Here is a 22,183-nt window from a genome sequence, read left to right on the forward strand (position 1 = left end):
TGGGCAGGCAGCCATGGAGCAAGGGGTTGATCCTCCAGCTGACCCAAGGGATGCCCAGCTGCCACCAGGGGCTCCTGCAGCATTTCCCTTGACTGTGTTAACACCAGCTCTGCCTCAGCTGCTTATGGAGCAAACAGCAAAATCAGAAAGCACAGGCCTGTAGCTAAAACTTCATGGAAAACCAAGCACCTGTGCAGCACAGAAAGAGTTGAGAAGTTCTTGGGAATGAGGGAAGATGAGAAGGAGGAACAGCCACAGCAGATTTGTATGGAGCAGCATGGTGCCAGTACCTCAGCATGTCCCTCACGTACTTCCAAAGCCTTCAATCAATTTTAAAATCCCAGAAATGATCTCCCTCTTTCTCACTAAGCAGCAACTGTGTGGGCATTCTGAACAGAAGCAGCAATCAAGCCTGAGAAATGGTCTCCTGCCTCACTGCTTAATGCCAAAGCCACCTGAATATCACCTACCAGCTCTGTCCCTCTTCACAAAGTCACTACCTCGACCCTGAACAGCTACTGAGAGACTGTTTTACTTTGAGTTATTAGTGCCTGGGTAAAGAAAGAAATATGAATATTGCTCACCCAAACGTTCACATCAAAACTAATTTTTTCCCAAGATATCACATCCATTTCTAATTAGAATCTCTGCAGAAAACTAACAGGGGAAGAGTGCCTGCATTTCACATCAAAAAGCCATTGGTTCCTTTAAATTCTGAAATACGTTTTAGGGGTTTATTCCATGGTTTGTTGTTTGTTTCAGGTTTTTTTTGACACTTAATTATACCAACAGTACTATTATAAATTACACCCAGCTTTTTTGTTATGGACCAACCAGACAATGCTTTGATCTGAAAGAAAGTGCATCTCAAAGTACTAAACAGCCTTTAGCTTTGCTACCAGCAAAACAACCAAATCAGGTGGAATAATCTCAGGCAGCATGATCTCAGCCTCTATGCCAGTGATAAAGCAGCACAACCCATGAGCAGCTCCTGCCCCCCATCCAACACCCAGCACTACTCACCCCTGGGATCACAGTGCTCCAGCAGGGATTGCTGACCTCTGCTGAGTGGGAAACACCAGGCAGGAGAAGGATGCTGCAGGCTCCACCTCAGAGCTGTGCTTTCCACTCAACATTTCCATTTCCTCTGGTCGTGTGTGTCCCCCACACAATGCTGCATGACCCTGGACGAGGCCTCTCAGGTGGCTGACACAGCAGGAAGGTTTTCATTTTTCCTCCAGGCTTCTGAAGATCCAAGAAGGATTTTCTTGTTCTACACACAGGTTATAAACCCACAAACCTGGTGCTGTGACAGGGCAGTGAAAAAGGAGCTCTGAGTTTTTTTTGTGGGTTTTTTCCACTTTTGTTCGAAGCCAGGTTATAACCCAACTAACAAAAATACATTGAAATCAAATGGGAATTTGTAATCTCTAGAAGCAGAGACAGCCATGCTCAACCTTAACTGAAACAAAACCTTCCAGAAGTGCATGGGAATCTCTTTGTAGAGGCAGTCAACCCAACTTCAAAAATAAATTTTTCCAAACACCCAGTCAGCCTGTTGAAGTGAGAGCACCCAGGCTGAAGCACCCTCTTGCTCCAAGAGCCTGATCTGTGTTCAGCTTCCCCCCAAACCAGAAGCAAGCTCCATGACCTTAATTTTAAAGGACAAGGGTGCAAACTGGTCCCAGCTGCCCCAGGGGAGGTGGAGCACGGGGAAGGTGCCGGTAACACCTGTGTATTTCCCAAAATTTGGGTCAGAGGCTGCTGTCCCCGCAGGCAGTGGGTGCTGCTGGTCCCAGGCCAAAGCTGTTTTGCAGCACAGGTGTGCCCTTCACTCTCACCCTGCAGGGATGAGGATCAGCAGCGCTGGTGGCTCTGGCTCGCTGTGTTGGGTGAGGGCAGCGTGGCCATGGCTTCCCCTTCTCCACCCAAAAAGAGCCCACTGCTTCTTCTGAGGGGGGGAGAAAGTGGCCTTGGGCACACAGAAAAGTTTGTCTCCTTTTTTACCATCTCCTGGCAATTTGGCCCCCATCCACGAGGCAGGCAGCAGATGACTCTGAGCTCTGTCCTGAGAGAGGTTTTGGACTCTGTCCAGCTCACCTCTGAAACCTGCTGTGCCTGAGGTCCTTTCCAGAAATTACCCACCTTCTGGAATTTGGAGCTTCTCCAGGTGTTCCCAGGCTAGAGAAGCTCAGCTCAGTCACCTTGGGGCCACAGAGGGCCCACAGAGGGCTGGGGGGCAGGCTGGCCCTGGGGCACAGCCAGCTTGGAAGGGTCCCCATCCTGGCCAGGTTTGGGGTCTCAGCACCACTGACCTTCTGCCTGACCAGGAACTGCAGCACCAGTTGGCTCTTTGGAGGAGGAATTCATTGGCTGTGTACAGGATTTGCCTCTGCCTTGTTCAGTTCAGGGAGAGCACTATGGATTTACAGTTTACCCAGGAAGCCTTGACACCTCAGCCCTTCTTGGCTGGGCAGTGGCTTGCAGCAAGGTCACAGCTGATGTCCATGACACACTGCCCCAACATCAGCTCTATCTCCCTCTCCTCAGACTCTGCACTTCCAGAACATCAGATATGCCAAGGTGCACAATGGGTGTTGCTTCTGCAGAGAAATTTCTCTCCTGGATAAATGCTTTGTGTGTCCAAAGCCAGGCTGTGCTCAGAGGAACAGGATGGGTTATTTCTAAAGCCAATAGGGAAGGTGTCAACTCACAATTGTCCTTTGAGGTTAAAAGAGAGTACAAAGCATCTATAAATTGATGATCCATTCAGAGTACATTAAATAAATATCTGCTTATTAGTTCAGCTCCAAGAGCCTGAAGGCAAAATAGCTTTCTCTTGATAAACAACAATGAGCCAATATTTCCCTGGCCAGGTCATCCTTGATTTGGGAATGAACCTCCAAGCATCATTCTTTAAAGAACTATTATTGTTGCACCCTAGAAGAGAGCCCATTACAGTGTGCATGCCCCATTAGCAGTGATTTATATGCACTGCCATGTTTTTCCTTTATTTTTCATTTCAAATTTGTTTTCCTCTTCTGCATGGTTCATGTTCCTGGTCAGCCCTAGGTGCTCCCCAGGATGACAACAGATGCCCTCAGGGCCACACCAGCAAAACTAGCTGGTAGTTTTTGGGCAGCAATGGGACAGCCTGGAACAGCAGCAGCATGGGCTCATCCTGCTGTCACCACATGGAGCCAGCAGCCTCATCAGGTTCTTCACTTTGAGGACCAAGCAAATATTTAACAAGTTCCCCTTGCACTACACCACAGTTCATTATCCGGTCTCCCGAGCTCCTCCAGTCAGTAATATCCTCTAATTGATGTGATTTGGCACTTGGCCATGGAGTTAAATTGATTTGTAGGCCAGCAGGAGACAGCAGATGCCCTTTACACTTGAGGAAAGTGGCATGAGGCTTTGTTTACTGCTGCTGCAAGGGGATGCCATGGCATGAGATGCATTTCAGGGGTGCAGGAAGGGGGCTTGGTGTCCCTGGTGGGTGGCAGGGTGTGACTGCCACCACTGAGTGCCTGGGGACCCCTCCAGTGATGAAATTCCCCTCCCTCCTTGATGCTGGTGCACAGGGTGAGAGAAACAGGGAATTCCCTTCTCTAAACCAGAGCAGGAGGCACGAGGGTGATTTTCTGACCATGACCTTCTGAGGGGTGCCCCAACACCCATCTCTGGGCTGGAGTCAACCTCCTTCTGGGGCAGGAGAGCTGCCTCTGGCTGTGTAAGGGCAGCAGGAGCAGGCACTGCCTGCCTGGTGCCCTCAGTTGTGGTGATTGCCACGTTCCAAATTGCTTTGCTGCAAATTATTTCAGGGCACAGCCATGTAAGTCTTGCTCAGGAAGGTCTGCAGGCTTTAACATCCATATGCAACTCGCCTTCAGGATTTCCCCTCCAGCATATTAACACTGTGGAAAAAGGAAGTCAGCATGGAATCTCAGCTCTTATCATCAGCCTAGTACTCTGAATATTTAAGCTTACTTGAAAGCTTCTTTTTATAATTATGAAAAAAACCATTAATATTGTAGAAGAGTTAAGAATCTTGCTTTCCATTTCAATCATCTTATTGATATTCTGAGAATTTTAAGCTAGCACTGAAATCCTTTTCTGATCACACCAGAGAGCCACATTCACCTTTAAGACATTTATTGATAATTTAAAAAAGTAAGATTCCAATCACTCATATAAAAACAATAAATTTGAATAAAGCAGAATGACTGGTAGAGGTGGGAGGAGGGCTCCTCCTTGCCACATTGCTCCATCCTCATGGATTTGACAGGGCTGGAAGGATTTTTCCCGAGCACTGGCCAAATCCAACACGGAATCCATTGCCCTGGCAGTAACCTAGGGACAGAAAACAACAGCTTGTTCTGTAAGGACAGCAGGGATTTGCCAGGAATAAAAGTGAATAAAGGCATAAAGATACCAAAATCAAGTGAAACCTTTCAGATATGCAATGAGAGGTAAAAAAAAGGAGCACCTGGAAGAGTTCAAGTAGCCCAGGAACATGAGAAAAAAGAAGCACAAACTCAAACACAGCAATATGCAAGTTCAGTGAATTGATCAAAGAACAAACAAGATGTGCCAGCAATATTTCTGTTTTCAAACCTAACCTGCAGCACCATCAATCTACCTGGCAAACTGATTCACTGCCTGGCCCAGCCCTGCAATTAATCAAAGAAATCTGGATTCTCTTTCTGCAGCATCAGGCCTGCTCTTGGGATATCAGGATGCTGACAGCCAGGAAGGCAGTCATTAAAGCCCCACAAACAGCAGGACCTACCCTTGCAGAAGCTGTTTTACTTGCTAAAGTCAAGTGGTTTAATTCCATGAGAAATTCTGCATCTGACTCCAAGTTCTCATTAATCCTCTGTTATATAAGAGGGTGTGGAAGATCTGCTGGCTGCTGCTGCAGAGCTCAGGGGTGTGACAGCATCCTGTGACAGCACACTACACCCCACAGTGTGACCAGGGGACAGCTCTGTCCCTCCCTGCTCCTGTGGTGGAGGAGGTGACACTGGGACAGGGACACAGGGATGCTGCAGCTCCTCTTGCTGCCCAGGGCCAGCCAAGCTGCTCCACAAGCAGCAGCACCAGCCAGGCTGCAGGCAAAGCAGGGCAGGGGACACAGCCAGGGCCTTCTGGCCCATCTCCCCTGTCCTGGGAAGAACAGCTGAGGACACCCCACTGTAGCCTTCTGCTGATGAAAGGAAGGACAAGTAGCACATGCTGCATTTTAAGGACTGATTTCATAGTTAGAGATGGATTTTCCTGATGGAATACATCCCCTACATGCGTTAAAAACCAGCTGCCTTCAAGAAGCCCAGAAGGAGCTCAACAGAATAGACCCTAATTCCCACCCTTAGCACAGATCAGTGGAAAAACTCCCCTGAGGAGGAGAAAGGGTGGGCTCAGGCTGCAGGGAGCCAAATCACTGCAGCACAAAGAGAGACCCTCCAGCTCCAACCCACAGTGCAGCCCTCACAGCCAGGCTGAAATTAAGTCTTCCAAGCACAGTGGTGTCTCTAAGTGCTTGTGTAACCACAGACACATCCTGGTGTCTGCCAGGTAATCCTCACCCTTAAACAGTCGTGGACTAAGGCACTGTAAGGCTCAGCTCAGCTTCCACTTGACTCATTAGGCTTCATTGCCAGCCTTCCTTTGAGCAGCAGCTGATTATTTCAGCCCAGTTTGGTTATCCCTGCTGTCAGGCACAATTTAGAGCAGCAGCAAGGAGCAGCACACTGAACAAAGTGAGCCCTGGCTGCCAGCAGCCCTGGCCTGGGCTCTGTGTGTGCCAAGGAGCTGCTGAAGGTTTCTGCATGCAGCTGCCAGCAGCACCAGGAGCCCTCCCTTGCCACGCTCCTTCCCTGAAACACTTCTTGGGGAAATATATCTCTCTCATTTTATGCATTAGGTCTCTGAAATAGGTCCCACATGGGGAGTAAGAATACAAAGTTGAAACAGGAAACCAGAAATGATGTGTTGAGCACTTGGCAACAGCTAATGGCAGTGCCTTAGGAGAGGGTGGAATAGCAGCCCTGCCCCAAGGGTGCCTTAGGGCCCTGCACCTGCCATACATCACTGAATAAAGAGAGCAGCTCCCAAACTGTCCCAGCAGACAGCCCCAGCAGCCCCTGGTGCCCACAGCCACACTCTGTGCTGGTGTGACATGGCCCAGCAGATCATTCCCATGGCACTGCCCACTGCCCTCCCAGCTCTGCACAGCACCATCATGCCATCTCCAAAGGTTAAACACATCCAGCACCCCAGGTGTTTAATGAATTGACAGCTTGGGCACGAAGAGCACAGACTGGTCCCATCTGTCCTGAGCTGGCTCCCCTTGCCAGCAGCTCCCAAACTGCCAGGGCTCCTTGCCAAAAGGGTTGTGAGTGTGCAACTCCACAGGGATGCTCATCACCCTCACTGCAGGGCTCCTGGCAGAGTTACGGGGGAGACTGGGGGCTCTGGAGGGCAGTGGGGCACTTGGAACTGCTGGAGGAGTGTCCTGGATGCTGGGAGCCTGTAGAGAGCAGGGTCAGACAGCTCCACATTGCACAGTGAGCAGTCACTGGGCTGCTGGGGGCTGGAGGGTGTCAGAGGCACTGGGGACTCCTCAGGTTCACCTGTGGCTCTCTCTACATCTCAGTCTCCAGTTGTCTCAGCACCTTACTCTGTCAAACTGGCAGCAGCTCACAGAAACACGATTTTCAAGGGATGGGCTGCCAGGCAGGAGGCACTGGGGCTCTGGCTCAGCACCACCAAAACCAGTGTGGAGTCATTGCCAGGGCACTGGAATACATACATTAATTTTTTCTTCTTCTTTTTTTTTTTTTTTCTTAACGACAGAAAATTTTTGGTTTTCCTTAATTTTTTTTTTTTTTTTAAATTTTCAGAAAAGAAAAGACCTTATAATTTTAAACTGTTTTACCCAAAATCCTAGGAGTCCTGGTTGGATTGAGCAGGCCCAGCTGTGTAGGCACACTGTGATGCAGCTGCCTGGGTGTTTGTCTCTCACATTTTCTCTGCCCTCAGTCACACCTGTGAATTCTTTTCCCATTGCTTGAGCCATTTGTTCCTGTGCAGATATCTCTGATCACATCAGCAGGATGGAGCTGCTCAGAGCCAGGTGAGGCACTGGCTGGGTCTCAGCTGGTGACACACAACATCCCACAGCACATTCCCTAAAATCCCAGTAGGTCACATGGCAAAGACAGTGGCAGCTTGAAACAAAAGTTTCTCATAGCAGTTCTTGCCAAATATTTGCCACCTCAAAGCCACAAAGATTAGAGGAAAGGAAATTTGTTTTGCAGTAGGCTTTGAGTTAAAAAGTAGGAGTGGGATTTAGATTACAAAACACCATGGCAGATTTTAATTCATAAAACCATTAGATTATCAAGATGAAAATTAAACCATGCCTCAGCATGAAACAGCTCTCAAGCAAAGAGAGTCCCCCTTTTCAGAGGGGAGCTGGTCAGCTGCTCTAGAAGGCATCATGCTGTTTCCCACACACTTGATTTGCAACACACTTCATTGAATATGCCTAGGTTACAAATGAAATACTATTTGAAAAATAACATTTTTTAGCATTTTCCAAGCTCAGTTCCACATGCAAACTTGGACTGTGGTGGAAACAATTCATCAACTGCTGCTAGTCCTGGGGTGTTTTTACCCATAAAGGCAAACCTGCCTCCATCATCTCCTTGGTGCTCACACAGTGGCATAGCAGGAGCATTAAGGACTGAGAAAAGCAAATAATCTAATCTAGAAGGCATTTATGGCAGGGAAATTTCCATCCACCTGCTTCAGCCTCCTGACAGCAGTAATCCAGCCTTTACCTGTCAGAATCACTTCGTCTCCATCCTGCAGGAATTTCCGAGACTGTCCACTGCCCAGAGGGATTTCTTTTGTCCCATTCCAGGACAGCTCCAGCATGGAGCCAAAGCTCTCTGGCTCCTGCAGCAAGAGTTCATAAACAAATAAACAACTTTTTAGTATCTTTCTTGCTGTTCAGCTTCTTGCTGCTGGGAGCAGACACACAAGGATGTTACCCCTACAGAACAGAGTTCTGCTCTTGATTTAATTCATTGATACGTTGGCTCCTTTTCATGACTTTGCATTTTAATGTGTTGCTGGCTATTAGCAGTGATGCTTACAGCTGTTTTCTGGTGTATTTAACATAGTGTTCAACCCGTTCAAGCAGTTTAGGTCTGCCACAGCAAGAATGGAAAGAAGGGAAAGAGACTTCTATGAATCCAGTGCTTTTATGTAGTCACGTTTCAGATTTTTAATTACACTTTGTTCTTCAGAAGAGCAAAGCTGGTGTTTGTGAGTCTTTAATGTCACTCTGCAGTACAATAATCTGAAGGTTCAAAAAGCACCTCAGAAATGCTCAAAAGTGAAGTACAGGCATCCCAGCTTGCAAACAACTTACCTGAGGCTCTCTTTGTGACAGGATTGTACAGGATTTGTATTTGGTGATTCAGAAAGTGAGAGCTGCCCGTAAATTGCAGCCACTGCCCAAATGGCAGCTCAAGGGGAGTAAAGGCTTGTGAAGCTGGCTCCAACTTCACTGGAGAAACTAAAAGTTATACCCAGGCACCATTTACATTAATTTCAGAAATAAAAAGCTGCATTTCATAGAGGGTAAATGGATTGTGAGGATGCTTCCACACAGAAGTTAACTTGCATCTGTTGTAAAATAGTTCTTAGGGAAAGAAGTACAGGAGAGATCAAAACCCCAAAATTCAACAACATAAAAAACCAGCCAGACAAAAACCCTACCCAACCCAAACCACTTCTGACTGTGAATTTGTGGCTACCAAAGCAGCACCCCAGAGTGCCTGGGAAAGAACTGCAGATAGTTTGGTGGTGCTCAGATCAGGAAGGGCTTAGCCCCAAGCCCTGCTCTGCTGGTTTTGAGCTGCTGACCAGGGACTGTCATTGTTTCAACACTTACAGGTCCACTGATGGTGCCAGAGGCCAGGAGGTCTCCAGGTCTGAGGTTGCAGCCATTGATGGAATGATGAGCCAGCTGCTGTTTCATGGTCCAGTACATGTGCTGGAGGAAGGAGGAAGAGGGGCTAAAGCAAGGGAGCAGCAAAGGACATTCCCTGGTGGGCCATCAGTGCAGAATGGAGCCATGTGCCCTGGCCTATGGCACTCATAAACCCCACACTTTAACATGCAACTGAGTCCCTCAAAATTTTTCTTATTTCAGCTGGATGTAATTTTTCCTTTTCTTCCTCTCTAAGACCAGTACTGCTGACCCAGGCTCTATGATTACACCCAGTATTTTAACAGCCTTGTAGAAAAATCTACTTATTACTGATTTGCTGACTACTGATTTACTGATTAAGGTAATTACTATGCAAAGAGCCAAATGTGAATATGAAATTGATTGAGAATTGCTGCAGCTGGCACATAAATCTCCTGGCTTCAATCAGTGGGTGGAGGCAGAGCCACCACGCTGCCCAAGAGGGGATGGGGCAGACCCAGGCTGGCAGCAGTGAGAGGCATCTAAATTAGGGCTGTGACAGCAGAGCTGCATTGCAAGAGGCAGTTCCCTCTTCCTGTAGCTTTCTGTGCTCACAGCTCCCTGCCAAATGGGCACAGGGCTAAAGATGCTCTGAGCACCCCAAACCAGACAGCAGGAAGAGCTGCCCCCTTCATCAAGCATTCAGGTGTTTCCACCACACAGGGGGGACCTATCAGCACTGGAAAATAGAGATAGTTCCCCCCTGTGAGGTGGAAACACCTGAATGTTTTTCATTTTTTTGAAAATTTCCCACTGCCTCCTGTGCAGACACTCAGATCTGATCTTCAGCTGCACTGGGACAGTCACTCAGGGAAGTGGTGGATTCACCATCCCTGGAAGTGTTCAAAAGGTGTGTAGATGTGAGGGACATGGTTTAGCCATGGGCTTGGCAGTGCTGGGTTAACATTTGGACTCGATGATCTTGGAGGTCTTTTCCAGCCTTAGTGATTCTATGATTCTGTTCTATGAGTCTAATGCAAAAAGCAGTGTTTGAAATTGCCTGGGCTGGAGCTGATGGCATCAGCAAGATTGCAAATAAACAAAAGATACTGGAGTCTTACCTTGAAATTGGATCTGCATATAGTAGTTGGTGAACTCATCCCTTCTCCTGCAGAAAATAAAGGATAAGAAAGAGAGAAGCAATTTGTTTGTGTTGGATGAATGATGCTGGAGTCTTTTTATTTTACAGATGGACGGAGACTTCTTTTATCACTGTAATCCCTAGTGAGAAACCAGTAATAACACTTCCTATGGCTATGAAGACTGGGATTTTATAGAAAACAAGTGTGTGGATTGCACTGGAGTAGCATCAAGCTGCCCATTTCCTACTCTCTGCTTTTTACAGGAGAAACACCTGGACCTAGTGGTCAGCAGGGCCATGATGTGGGGGCTGAGCTCATCTGGATGCCACACAAATCTGCTCATTCCATGTCCTGATGACCCCTGCCTGTGCAAGGAGACCCTGAGGAGGGGGCATTCCCTGCTTGGCACATAGCTGCACAGCCAGCAGGGAGCAGGAGGAGTCCTGCCTCTTCTCTGACAGAGGCAACCTGGGCAAAGAGGGAAAAGAAGGAGGGCAGAGCCCAGAGCAAAGTACCTGAAAGTTGTGGTGCTGCCACAATTCAGCTTTGCCATACCTTTAATAGCAACAAAGAGCTTGATGTCAAAAGTGTAGGGCTCTTTATCCTGAAGGTAGGGCAGTGGTTTAGGATCCTAAAAGCACATAAAACACATCATAGTCTAAACAAAAAGAAATTTAAAAACCCACAAGACATTCCAGTGAGTATTGGTGTACCCAGCCTGTGCTGCACAACCCATTCACCTCACCATTCTTACTGCTCAGATTATCACTTTGCTTGGTCTCATTCAGACACATTTAAAGATTTTTCTGAACAGACATGATATCCATATAATCCAATTCCTTTTTCTGCTCAAGACATGGCAAAAGCCATGCCCATCATCTCAGTGTGGATGTTAATCCAGCACAAATAAAGTGTCAGCACACCTTTGCTCTGTGCCTGCACAGGGAAGATGGTGAGGCTTCTGCAAGACCCTGTCATCTTTTCCAGTTCTAACCACCTACATGATGTAGACTACTGGAAATGCATGAACAAAGTGTTCTGGCTTTACTCCACCCTCTCTCCATCACTTACTGGATGCTAAGTGCTACCAAAGACCCAGAAGAAGCTCTCATTAGTTTATTTTCCAAGTGTTTTAAAGATGATTTTTCTGCCTTGATCAAGCAGGATGACATCACAACATGTGCCAGGGCCAGTGGCATCAATGAGCACTTGAACTCAGAGGGCCTGGCTGCCTTCATCTGCTTAGAGGCAGAATCACAACTGCAAATTCCCTGGAGACAATCCTTAGCATGGATGCAGCTCAGTGATTTCTACTGATGGGACCTTCCAGCTCTGCTGACACTTTTCTAGTACTGCTTTTCCTTTACTTCAGCCTTTTCTCTTGCTGACCTGGACAGGGTTTGGCAGCACAAATGGCATGAGAGCATCCATGGTGACAACCCACGGAGAGATGGTTGTGCCAAGGCTTTTGCTCAGGAAAGGACCCAGAGGAACATATTCCCACTTCTGGATGTCACGGGCTGGGGAGAGAGCAGTCAAAGCAATGCAGTTAAACATATGCAAGGGATTGCACATCCAGCAGACCCATGAAAGAGTAACATGAATTGAAATTGCTGTCCCCAGCCTTTTCTAGCTGTTGTGCCCAAATCCTGATTTAAATCCATCCATTTTCAACCCAATTTTCTTATATCAGCTAGATCAGGATGATAAATCAGCAATAAGTAAAACAAACCAGATCATCCCCATATAACCAGTATTTTTATCCCCACTAATTATTCCTTTTATACCCAGCTAATGCTCTTTGCCAGCCATGGGGAGAACTTCAACAAGTTAAATCTTTGCAGAGACTGAAGGATTTGTGATTTCCAAAACCTTTCCCTTTTCCTGACACTGAAATCAATCACCATCCTTGGTATCACCATTCCTACGACTCCTCCATCCCTACCCAGAAGAAACTAGACTGATATTAGATCTTTCATAAGTAAATAAATCTTCATTAGGCAGCAATTTCTGCTTCTACTAATTGATCAAAGACGGATTGATACAGGCGCTGAAAAATACAGGCAACACTTCATTTCCATCCCTTTCAGTGGTTTCAGTGATCAGCATTCTGCTATTCAAACATGTGGTTTATCCCCCTGTAGGGTTTCCCGTGGTGCTGGAACCCCCTCTCCAGGCAGATCCCTGCAGCTCCAGTTACCACTCCAGTCGTTCATCAGCACCATCCCAAAGATGTGCTCATGGGCTCTGCTGATGGGAATGGGCTCCCCAAACTTGTTTCCAGGACCTACAAAGAATGCCTGAAATCAAAAAGCAACATGTTGATTATGTTTTTGAAGTTAAAAATCTTTACTGCACAGTCACAAACAGCAGCAGCAGAGGCAGGGCAGGATGAGTTTTGCACCATTTCCCACACACATTTGGACAAAACTCATGGTCTACTCCCCTTTTCTTCCCCTCCATGCAGCTGGCAGGTCTGAATTACTCAAGAGCTCTGTGTTGCTAGGAGACAGGCATTAAACAAGGGCACGATGTTGTCAAAATGCAGGGGAAAATGTTCCCTCCCAATCACAGTCCGGATGCAGAACAGGTTTGCCCACTGAAGGGACTGAGCTGCAGACAGTGAACAGGAAGGAGTTTAAAATTCAGTATCATCCAAGGGGATACTGAACGTGCCTGGAGCCTGGTGAGACAGTGGGGAAGAACAGGCAGGTGGAGAAATGTGCCCACTCTGTAAAGTAGGCATGAAATGAGTGCCTGCACTCATTCCCTTAGGAATCCACAGCCTGCACATGCAGAGGATTTCACAGGGAACCTTAGGTGTCTCTTTCTGTCTACAATATGGAAGTTTTTCCTTCTGTTCTTGCAGCAGCCAGCAGTAGACCTCAGGCTGGAAAGCAGAGCTATAGCAGCACCACAGGAGCCCCACCTTATGGGACTGCATCTCCCCTTGTAGCACTGATTGGAAAAGCACACAGCATTAAAGACTTTCACTACATTTTATAACCACTTCCATCAATATTACACTTCTTCCACTATGTTTTTTTTTTTTTTTTAAGGGAATAGATTGTGAATAAAACATACAAAAATTATATAAGCCATTAGAATTACATAAATCTTAATACAATCCTATGAAACCCTCCCTTCTGGACCACACTAAGCCACAACATGATGTGTCTTCCCACCATGTTTTTTTACAACACCCACAGCACAGGTTTTAACTTTCCAGGCAGGAGAATCACGCGTTTGAACCCCACTGCCAAGAACTCAGGGTTTCCTCTGCTCTAGCACAAGGTGCAGACAGCCTGGACTTCCAAAGCCCAGTGCCCACTGACAGATCCTGGCTGCAGTGCACAGGTAACTGCTGACCAGGAAACAGGCTGTGGTAGCTGATGGAAAGAATTCTGGTGCTCAGCTTTGGCCAGGTGAGCTTTTTCCAGCCTGGGAGCTGTATGAGCAAACCTCCCAGTGAGCTAAGGCACCCTGCTCCTCATCCAAAGCAAAGGCTTGTTCCACAGAAATCTTTACTGCCTGCAGCACAGACAGCTCAGAGAGGACCATAGGAATAGACCTTATGGGACATTCTTTTTAGAAGAAGCTAAACCCACCTTTTCTTCCCTGTTTCTATTTTAATATTTCTCAAGTCATAAGGAGGAAAAAGAAACTCTACCATTTCTAACTCGATATCCAGACGTTTACAAGCACCAAACACTGGAGGTTTATCTGTGGGTAGAAAAAAGAATATTTCACATCAGGAAGGCAGCTAGGAAAATAAAAATAATGACCAGAAGAAATAGCAGCTGGTGCTGCTTGGCATGGAACATAAGATGGACTTAAACCAGGGCTTTATCTTGCCCTGACCCCAGGCTGGGCTTTAGGCAAAGTATCCCAGACCCTTCCACTTCACTGCTCTATGATGTGCAGTAAAATTAAAGAATAAAAGAAACAAGAATCCCCATTAAAGTCCTCCCAGAGACTCACCATTGTCGGGTTTGGTCTGTCCCACAGGTCTCCGGATGGGCGTCCCAGACACCAGCACAGACGAAGCCCGGCCGTGGTAGCCCACAGGTAAGTGCAGCCTTGGAAAGAGCACCACAGAGCTGGGTCAGGCTTGGGGGTGGGAGCACCACGGGAGTGTGAGCTACAAGGAGAAGGAGCTCTGTATACACGGGCACAGACCTCAGCACACCTTACTCTGATTAAGGGTGGAAGTGAAGTATAATCCAAAGCCACCCTTCAGTCTTAATGCACTTCAGTGCCACTGCTCCAATGAATTCCCTGGATATTAAATTCTGTTTTCTCGTCACTCAGCAAAACCTATTTTTTTTTAGGTATATTTGTCTTTGAACTGGGGGGCTGCACAGTGTGGTGTGGCCACTGCAGTGAAGGGCAGGGCAGATCAGCTGAGGCTGGGACAAGTGGAGTTTGGCTCTGTTATTGAGCTCTGGACAACACTGATTCTCATCTGCTGTGAACTGAAACCAGTGTGATCCTGAAAAACCACTCAGACCTTTAACACATGTATATATGCAGATAAGCCTAAAAATAAAGCTGCACTAGAGATTAATCCAAGCCACCCACCAGTTTGGCATCAGAGCATTCTCCTTCCCCCTGAACATGATCCCAACGTTTGTGGCGTGTTGGCGTGAAGAGTAGAAGTCAGTGTAATCTCCTGCACGAGGAAAAAGCCATAAAATAGGGATCAGTGGCAACAAAGTCCCTCATCTGCAGGGGCTAAAGCACTTCACATGCTGCTGGCAATGAAAAGAGCAGGAAAGGAACAGCAAGAGTGCTGGGGGATGTCACTAATAGCATAAAGAGGTGATTAACAGTTCACCTATAAATTATGCAGACAAAAATGGTGTTTTTTTTTTTTTTTTTTTTAAAGTCTCCAGTAGAGAACTGGAGGGAAAACACAGGACATAAAGCAGCAGCCCAGTTTTCAGAGAAGGCAATTCCTGCTCCTCCTCTCTCGGGCGGTACCCGGCAGGGACTCGGGCGATACTCAGGACATCTGCTGCCCTCTGCTGCCATCCCTGCACACAGCTCCCACCCCGGGAAAACCCTGCAGCCGGGGCAAAACACCGACCGGGAGGGTGAGCTGGCATGCTGGTATCGGTAGGATATCCAGCAGTGACTGGATAAATTATATTCCTGCAGTTCCAGCCTCCCTGAGCAGGACCAGGCACTCAGGACAGAGCTGCTGTGGGATCCTAAATGCCTTGTGTCCGTGTGGTACAGATCAGCCACACCAGGGCAGTGCTCTGCTCCCAGCACTCACGGGAGCCAGCAGCCTTCTGACAGGACATGTTCAACCTGAAACTATCTTCAGGAAGGTGTCACACCTATGGGAACTCCTCATGGCTCCTCTGGGACAGGCTAGACTTTGTCCCAAACCAGAAGGCAAAAGCCAGCTCAGAACAGAGCTTAGATGAAAAATGGACAAGTTCACATCCCTGATCCTGTGAAGGTCCTGCCCTCAAGTGGCTTTGATCAAGCTGGTTTGGATCCAACTCCTGCTAAAAACAGGAGATGCTCATTTATCTCTATGAATGTAGTAATCTCAAAGCAGTCCATGGCCTCATGAGAGTGGAGGCAAGATCTGGAATGCAGAGTAAAGGCTGGAGAATGGAAACTCATCCTTGTTCATGAGCCTGTGCTGGAGTATCTGCCCTGGAAACTTTGCAACACCTGAATTATTTTCCGATGGCAAAAGGGGAAATTGCTGGAAACAATTGTTGGAAACAAGTGTTTTTCCTGGCTCTAGTCACAAAGGCCTTTGGTGATGGCAGTCTGATGACAGGAGTTATGCACCACCAGACACCCTGATTTAGTGGAAATGGCATCCAGGAGTGTTCTGGCAGCTCTTGATCTTCCCCAGGCTTTTATTCTTGTGCCACGGACAGCACCTACCTTTCATTACGTGCACTAATCTACCTCTGGCTGCTGCAAGCCCCATTCCCTGTCAGAGCTATGATGTGTCTGTCTGAGCAAGCTGGAAATAGAGCAAAGGGCAGTGCTGAGGAGCCCTGGCTGTGGGGACTCACCAATGTGGGCAGGCAGGTGCATGGTCGCAGCAGCTTGAGGCACAAATGCTCTGAAATGAAAAATGAAAAATGATAAATGATGCCTTCAGATCTCGGAAAACTTGCAGCTGCCACCTGTAAGAAGCATCAAAGAGGCTGACCTGCTCTCCCAGCTCTTTCCTTAATTTAATTTGCAAAGCCTTAAAGAAAAAACCTGGCAGGAAAGGTGAGGACTGCACAAGGTGCTGTTAGTGGGATGGCTGCACCAAAAGGAGTGAGTGAGGAGGGGACATCCCTGGGGCTGGCAGAGAAACCCCCAGTGCCCATGGCCAGGACACCACTGCATGGGAAGGATGAGCTCATGGCATGTGGCTCCTGGGCAGTCTGATTTGAACTGCTGGCCCTGTGCAGGAAGATCCACGTGGAAGCAGCAGTTCAACCCCTGTCCTCTCATGAGAGCCTAAATCCTCCCAATGCCCACGGACAGGGAGGAACAGCTCCTGCTCACTGCCAGGGCAGGCACTTGTGGTGTTTAGAGCATCACTCTGGACAAAGGAGAGGGGTGGGATAAATGGACACACAGAGCAGATCACAGTCCTCCCCTCCACCACCACTGCACAGCCCAGATCTGAGCCAATGTGTGACCACAGCTTTAGCAAAATCTAAAGAGTGGTTTCAAGGACATGGGGGTCTCCCCACACCTGCTCCAGGTGTGACAGGCAGGCAGGCAGGCACTGGGGGAGCTGGCAGAGGTGGAGACAGACCCTTGGAGCTGTGTCCCCATGGAATGCCATGGTGAGGGGCCGTGGTCACACCTGTCCAGGCAGCCCCACAGCCCCCACAGACAGGCAGCAGGGCTGGACACACCCCAGGGCAGGGCTGGCTGCTCCCAGGGGAGGTGACACCCTGGATCTGTGGGCAGCCACAGCATCTATCAGAGATTAATCTACGTAATTAAGAGAAGGAAGCACTCGATGTACACAAACCCCAGGTAATTCCCACGTAGGAGGCAGGTGGCCACGTCACACTGTTGGTTTTGGTGTCCTGTTCCTCAGGTGACACCTCACTGTGCCTGCAGCCACCCCTGCTCCCTCAGGTGACACCCAGCTGTCCCTGCAGCCCCTGTCCCTCAGGTGACACCCGGCTGTCCCTGCAGTCCCTGTCCCTCAGGTGACACCCGGCTGTCCCTGCAGCCCCTGTCCCTCACCCCAGTGACACCCAGCTGTCCCTGCAGCCCCTGTCCCTCAGGTGACACCCGGCTGTCCCTGTCCCTCAGGTGACACCCGGCTGTCCCTGCAGCCCCTGTCCCTCAGGTGACACCCGGCTGTCCCTGTCCCTCAGGTGACACCCGGCTGTCCCTGCAGCCCCTGTCCCTCAGGTGACACCCGGCTGTCCCTGCAGCCCCTCACCTCCTCCGCAGCTCGGCGCTGTCCCTCAGGGTGGGCTCTCCAGCCGACAGCAGCTTCTGCAGGAGAGCCCTGGCCTCGCTCCACGCCGGCCGGCCCAGCCCCATGAAGGCATTCAGGGTGGGCTGGCAGTGGCACGGGGTGGGGACAAAGAGAACACCACGTTTTGGTTATCCTTCACACGCAGGAAGGTGTCCCACACTCTCATGCTGGTGCTGGATGCCCGTGGCTGCCCACACCCCCATCCTCACCCAAAAGTCCCCTGCAGCAGCACCTGCTGCATGTTTGCACCACTGCAGGCTGGTGGCTTTGGTATCTAAACAGAGGTGCTTTGTATTTACCTTTTTCCTTAACACAACCTCCCTGTCATTGATATCCCATCCATGGAGTGTTGAAGGCACAAGCAGGAGTGAATTACCATTTAGGCCTGGTGTCAGACACCTGCATGGCCAAAGGCTGATGACATTTTCCTGGAAAATGACCTTTGGACCCCTGATGCCCCTGCTCTCCTTGCTATCACACCTGTGATGGTTTTTCTCTACCAGAACCCGCCTGACAACCTATTTCCAGTTCATGTTCATTATCTCACCACAAGTTGCTAAAGTGCCTTATGGAATATTTTTTAAATGTGTGTGGAAATTAAAACAGACTGATAAATACCTGGTCAAAGACGTGCTGGTGTTTGGCAAGAGCTGGTCCATTGAAAAGATGTTTAATGACGCTGAGATCCAAAATCTGGTCTCCAATTGCTACCCCAAGCCTGTGCCGAGGCTGCAAAGCAGCAAGAGGAGGGAGGAAGTGAAGATGAGTTTATGCTTGTTCCCAAAAATGGCCCAAAGAGGGCACAGGGGAACTCAGTGACCACAGAGAGTTTAACCCAGCCAGGACAAAGGTCTGGTACCTCGATGGACCACCACCAAGAGCCAGTCTGAGTCTGGCTGCTGAAAATCATAAAGCCCTGGGCAGAGCACCACTGCAGACTCCCTGCAGACCCTGAGGGGTGGAAAACAGCCTCATCCCCCTCTTTTGGGGAAAGGATAGCACAAGCAGAGGTTTCTCTCCCTGTCCTCTTTACCCCAGAAAGAGGCTGACTTGCTCATTAACACCCCTTGTTAATCACAAGCATTGCAGAATAAGCCCATACATCTGGAATATGCTGTGAAGTAGGAAAACACTACCGCTCCTCCTACAAGAGGAGCACAGAAGCACAGAGAGGCCATGGGCAGGATGGATCCCATCCCTATGGGTATGCCATTGGAGAAACAGGAATTCCTGCACCCCAGCTCCTCCCAGAGGACTGGGGGGCTCTGGACTGCCCTGGTGGTACCAGGAGGTGCATGGTGAGGAGCACATCATGCTCAGGCACACGATTTCTGTGCCATGCCTGCCCTACATCACCGAGGAGCTCAGGACATGCTTGCTGAGCCCAGCCTGGTCCCTGCTGGACCCTGACTGCAGGAACAGCATCCCACACACGGGGAAATGTGACAGATGCAGCCCAGGACACAAAGCTCCTGTTCATGCCCCGGAGCCGGCGGTGACAGCAGCACCACGGCAGCTGCACGGGGCAAAACACACCACAGCCTCCATTATCTGTGTCTTCAGGCAAAGAGAGACAAACTATCACAGCCACTCTGAAAAGCAGCTCCCCAAAATAACCATCTTCAGACACCCGTGCTATTAAACCTATTTTTCAACCTTTAATTTCCAAACAAGATTCCAAATGTTGTAGTAAGTATTTATTCAGCATTCCTGCAGAAAAAAACCTAAAGGTCATGTCAGGTTAATTTGTAACTGGGATAGTCAGGAATGACACCAGCCTTAAATCATTAAAACATTCAGCTACTATCAGAACATTATTCTCCTAAATAATATCTGTAAGTCTTGCCTGTCATTTTATAGGGTTTGAGTGAAGATTTTTTTTTCAGAGAGCAGTTACTGAGGAAGGCAGAAAAATAATCCAAACTTGCTAGATAACAGCACATCTAGGAATAGATTAAATGCACCATCTCATTTTATCTTTAGAAAACACCACATTAGAAAACACTATCTTCTGCTTCAATTTTTCTTTAAACCTACATGGATAACTAGCAGACACCAGGAGATAATCATAAAGCTTCCCTAAGCAAAGACAAATAAATTCTCCACTTTTTCCTTCTGAGAAGCAGCTCTTGGCTTGTTTCCCTTTCTCCAGGAGGACACATCTCTGGAGCTCCATCCCATCAGGCATTCAGAGGTGTGAGGTTCAGCCTAGCTGGGCTCAGTTCTCATGAAAATTGGAATTGGAAGCTACCTCCTTGGCAGAAAGGTTGAGCCACATTTTCTTATGTGATCATCATAAAATAGAAGGCCTGGAACTGTCTCAACTTGCAGGCTTTGGGCCCAGCTTTAAACATGACACACGTGCACACATTTAATGCAGCACTGGATAAACATACACCCAATAGAACACAACAGGTCACCTGCAAAAACAGGTAAAAAACACATTTGGTGCCCTGGTTTAATGCTTTGGCATTAACCAACAAAAGTCCCCAAGAGCAGTAGTTAATGAGGTTTCTTAAGGGTAATGGAGTGATTACAGTCACAAAGAAAATGAAAGACTGAGTTAAAGACAGAAAAGTTGAGTGTGAAATATGCTGTGCCTCTACATAGGGAGTGGATCAAACATAGATTTAATAGTGTCACAAGAATTATCAAAACCACACAGGAACTACTGTACATATTAGCCAAAGTACTTCTCAACAGTATTAACACTTCTGATTTCTTTTGTGCAGTTTCAGAGAAGTTGTAACCAAAATAACCACGCTAAGGAAACAGACAATGTATCAGCTACAGCTTTGCCATCAGGTCAGGAAGCCCATGAGTGTCTCAGGCTGGGAAGCTTTCCTTTATCCCACATTGCAGGGAAATTCTGCCGTGTCACAGGCCTGGAACAATTACAACAGCCAAGAACAAATTCTGCTGTTACTCACCTCCTCCTTCGTGGAGAAAACCCCATAGGGGAGGTTCTGGAGAGGAAAATCCGAGTCCTTGTCTACGTGGATGAAAGACATGCTGAACCCCGAGCAGTCCCTCAGCTGCCACCTCCCAGGTGCTACGTGCCTGCCACGGAGGAAGAGCCTCTCCAGGTGGTGGAACCCAGAGCAGAGGAGCATCAAAGCCCACCCTCCCTCCTCAGACAAACCAATCGCTGCTCTGTCACCATCCCACCCCTCTGCAATCCCTGCAGTGGTTAATCAGTGCCAGGGTTTGCCTGAGTCAGCAGCTGCCAATTGCTCCCAGCCAAGCAGTGAAATGGGGTCTTCCTGCTCACAGCCACCTTTCCTGGAGGTATTTAAAAGATGTGGCACTTAATTTAGGGGTGGACTTGATGTTCTTGGAGGTCTTTTCCAACCGTAACACTTCCATGATTTTACAGACCCTCACATGAAGCGGAAACCTTCCTGTAACAGGTAACTGGCTGTGGTGAAGGATCCAGCAGATCTAAGACCAGAGGTAACTGCCCTGGTTAAACTTTGGAGGGGTCATTCATGTGCCAGGGCCCCAGTGAAACGATTGTGTCCACACTGATTCTCCCACCACAAGCTCAGCAGCCCTTGGGAAGTTGCACAATTCACACCTGAAACTGCACCTTTTGTGGTTTTTAGTTTTGCAATGCTGCTGCACCTCATTGAGTTCTTCCATTTCTCCAGATAGTTCCATCATCTTAAAACCAGAGATGTATGTGCAGCCCACCATAAAGAACAGGGAAGCTGGTGCTTCTGCTCCCAGTCCTAGCCTTCTCCCACCTGCAGGAGAAAATTCACTCATCATCAGAAGCAGAAACCAATGAGGGAAAATCCTTGAAATTAGAACTAAATAGCAAAGGCCACACCTTTCCAATAAAAACAGGAAGAGGCTTGTGACTGCCAAGCCGAAGAATTGGTTTGCTGCTCAACCTTTTTCTTTTTTTTTTTGGCAGAGTCATTAGAAGAAATGCAGCAAATGGTACAGCCAGAGATTCAGTGCAAGATGGTATAACAGCATCATCTGTGACAGCTGCTCACTTGTTGAGACACAAGCTCACAAAGTGCTGTTTGAAAAGGGATCTTACTTAAAACACCACAAGGCCTAGCTTGTGGAAGATTTCCTGTACAATTTCCAACAACTGTTGGAAAGATTTTAAAAACAGTGAAGATGTTTCATGGACAGATTATAGGATCTGGGCTATAGAACCTACTTACTCCAAAACTGGAACAAAACCACATTGAAAACATGTTCCAATAGTGTTCAATGTGAGGAGACAGATTTACTCAAGCATTTAGTAGTGCTGTGAATGCTGGTGTTAATTAAAATGTTAATCTGCTAACCTCAAACTGATGACACAAAATACAGATTGAAGTGCAGATCAACCACCAGGATAACGAAGGGCCACTGCCAAAGCAAACAAACATGACACACAGTTCTCAGGTGTCACAGGAAGGTGTACATCCAGTCTAAATGTAAGTTATACAACAGGACCATAAACTCCTTCAGTATTAACTCAGTCCCCTGTACAAGCCAGGCTGAAGGAGGTTTATTAGATGGCTTGGAGAAGGACAGGTGTGGAAGAACTCCCACTGTGGTTCTGCCCCACTGTGG

General features: G+C 48.0%; 1 protein-coding gene across 1 annotated transcript; it reads right to left on the minus strand.

Annotated features, from left to right (window-relative positions):
- Positions 1 to 4,141: 4,141 nt before the first annotated feature.
- FAH (fumarylacetoacetate hydrolase) lies at positions 4,142 to 21,047 on the minus strand. The gene is made up of 14 exons (XM_056499811.1): positions 20,536 to 21,047; positions 18,224 to 18,334; positions 17,567 to 17,688; positions 16,179 to 16,228; positions 14,713 to 14,803; positions 14,113 to 14,210; positions 13,802 to 13,854; positions 12,332 to 12,431; positions 11,521 to 11,651; positions 10,687 to 10,762; positions 10,111 to 10,157; positions 8,972 to 9,073; positions 7,851 to 7,968; positions 4,142 to 4,356 (listed from the first exon to the last, which is right to left on the minus strand). The coding sequence occupies exons 1-14, from the start codon at positions 20,716 to 20,718 to the stop codon at positions 4,277 to 4,279; spliced, it is 1,362 nt and encodes a 453-aa protein (XP_056355786.1). The 5' UTR covers positions 20,719 to 21,047; the 3' UTR covers positions 4,142 to 4,276.
- Between the last annotated feature and the right edge of the window lie 1,136 nt (positions 21,048 to 22,183).

The sequence above is a fragment of the Oenanthe melanoleuca genome, chromosome 10 (genome assembly GCF_029582105.1).
Source record: "Oenanthe melanoleuca isolate GR-GAL-2019-014 chromosome 10, OMel1.0, whole genome shotgun sequence".
In the NCBI taxonomy this organism is placed as follows: domain Eukaryota; kingdom Metazoa; phylum Chordata; class Aves; order Passeriformes; family Muscicapidae; genus Oenanthe; species Oenanthe melanoleuca.

Coding starts and splice junctions, on each gene's coding strand:
- FAH (XM_056499811.1), bottom strand. CDS start 20,718: ATGCTCCTCTGCTCTGGGTTCCACCACCTGGAGAGGCTCTTCCTCCGT. Junction 16,229..17,566: donor AGCGCCGAGCTGCGGAGGAG/GTGAGGGGCTGC, acceptor TTTTCATTTCAG/AGCATTTGTGCCTCAAGCTG. Junction 10,158..10,686: donor GCTCTTTGTTGCTATTAAAG/GTATGGCAAAGC, acceptor TATTTTCTGCAG/GAGAAGGGATGAGTTCACCA.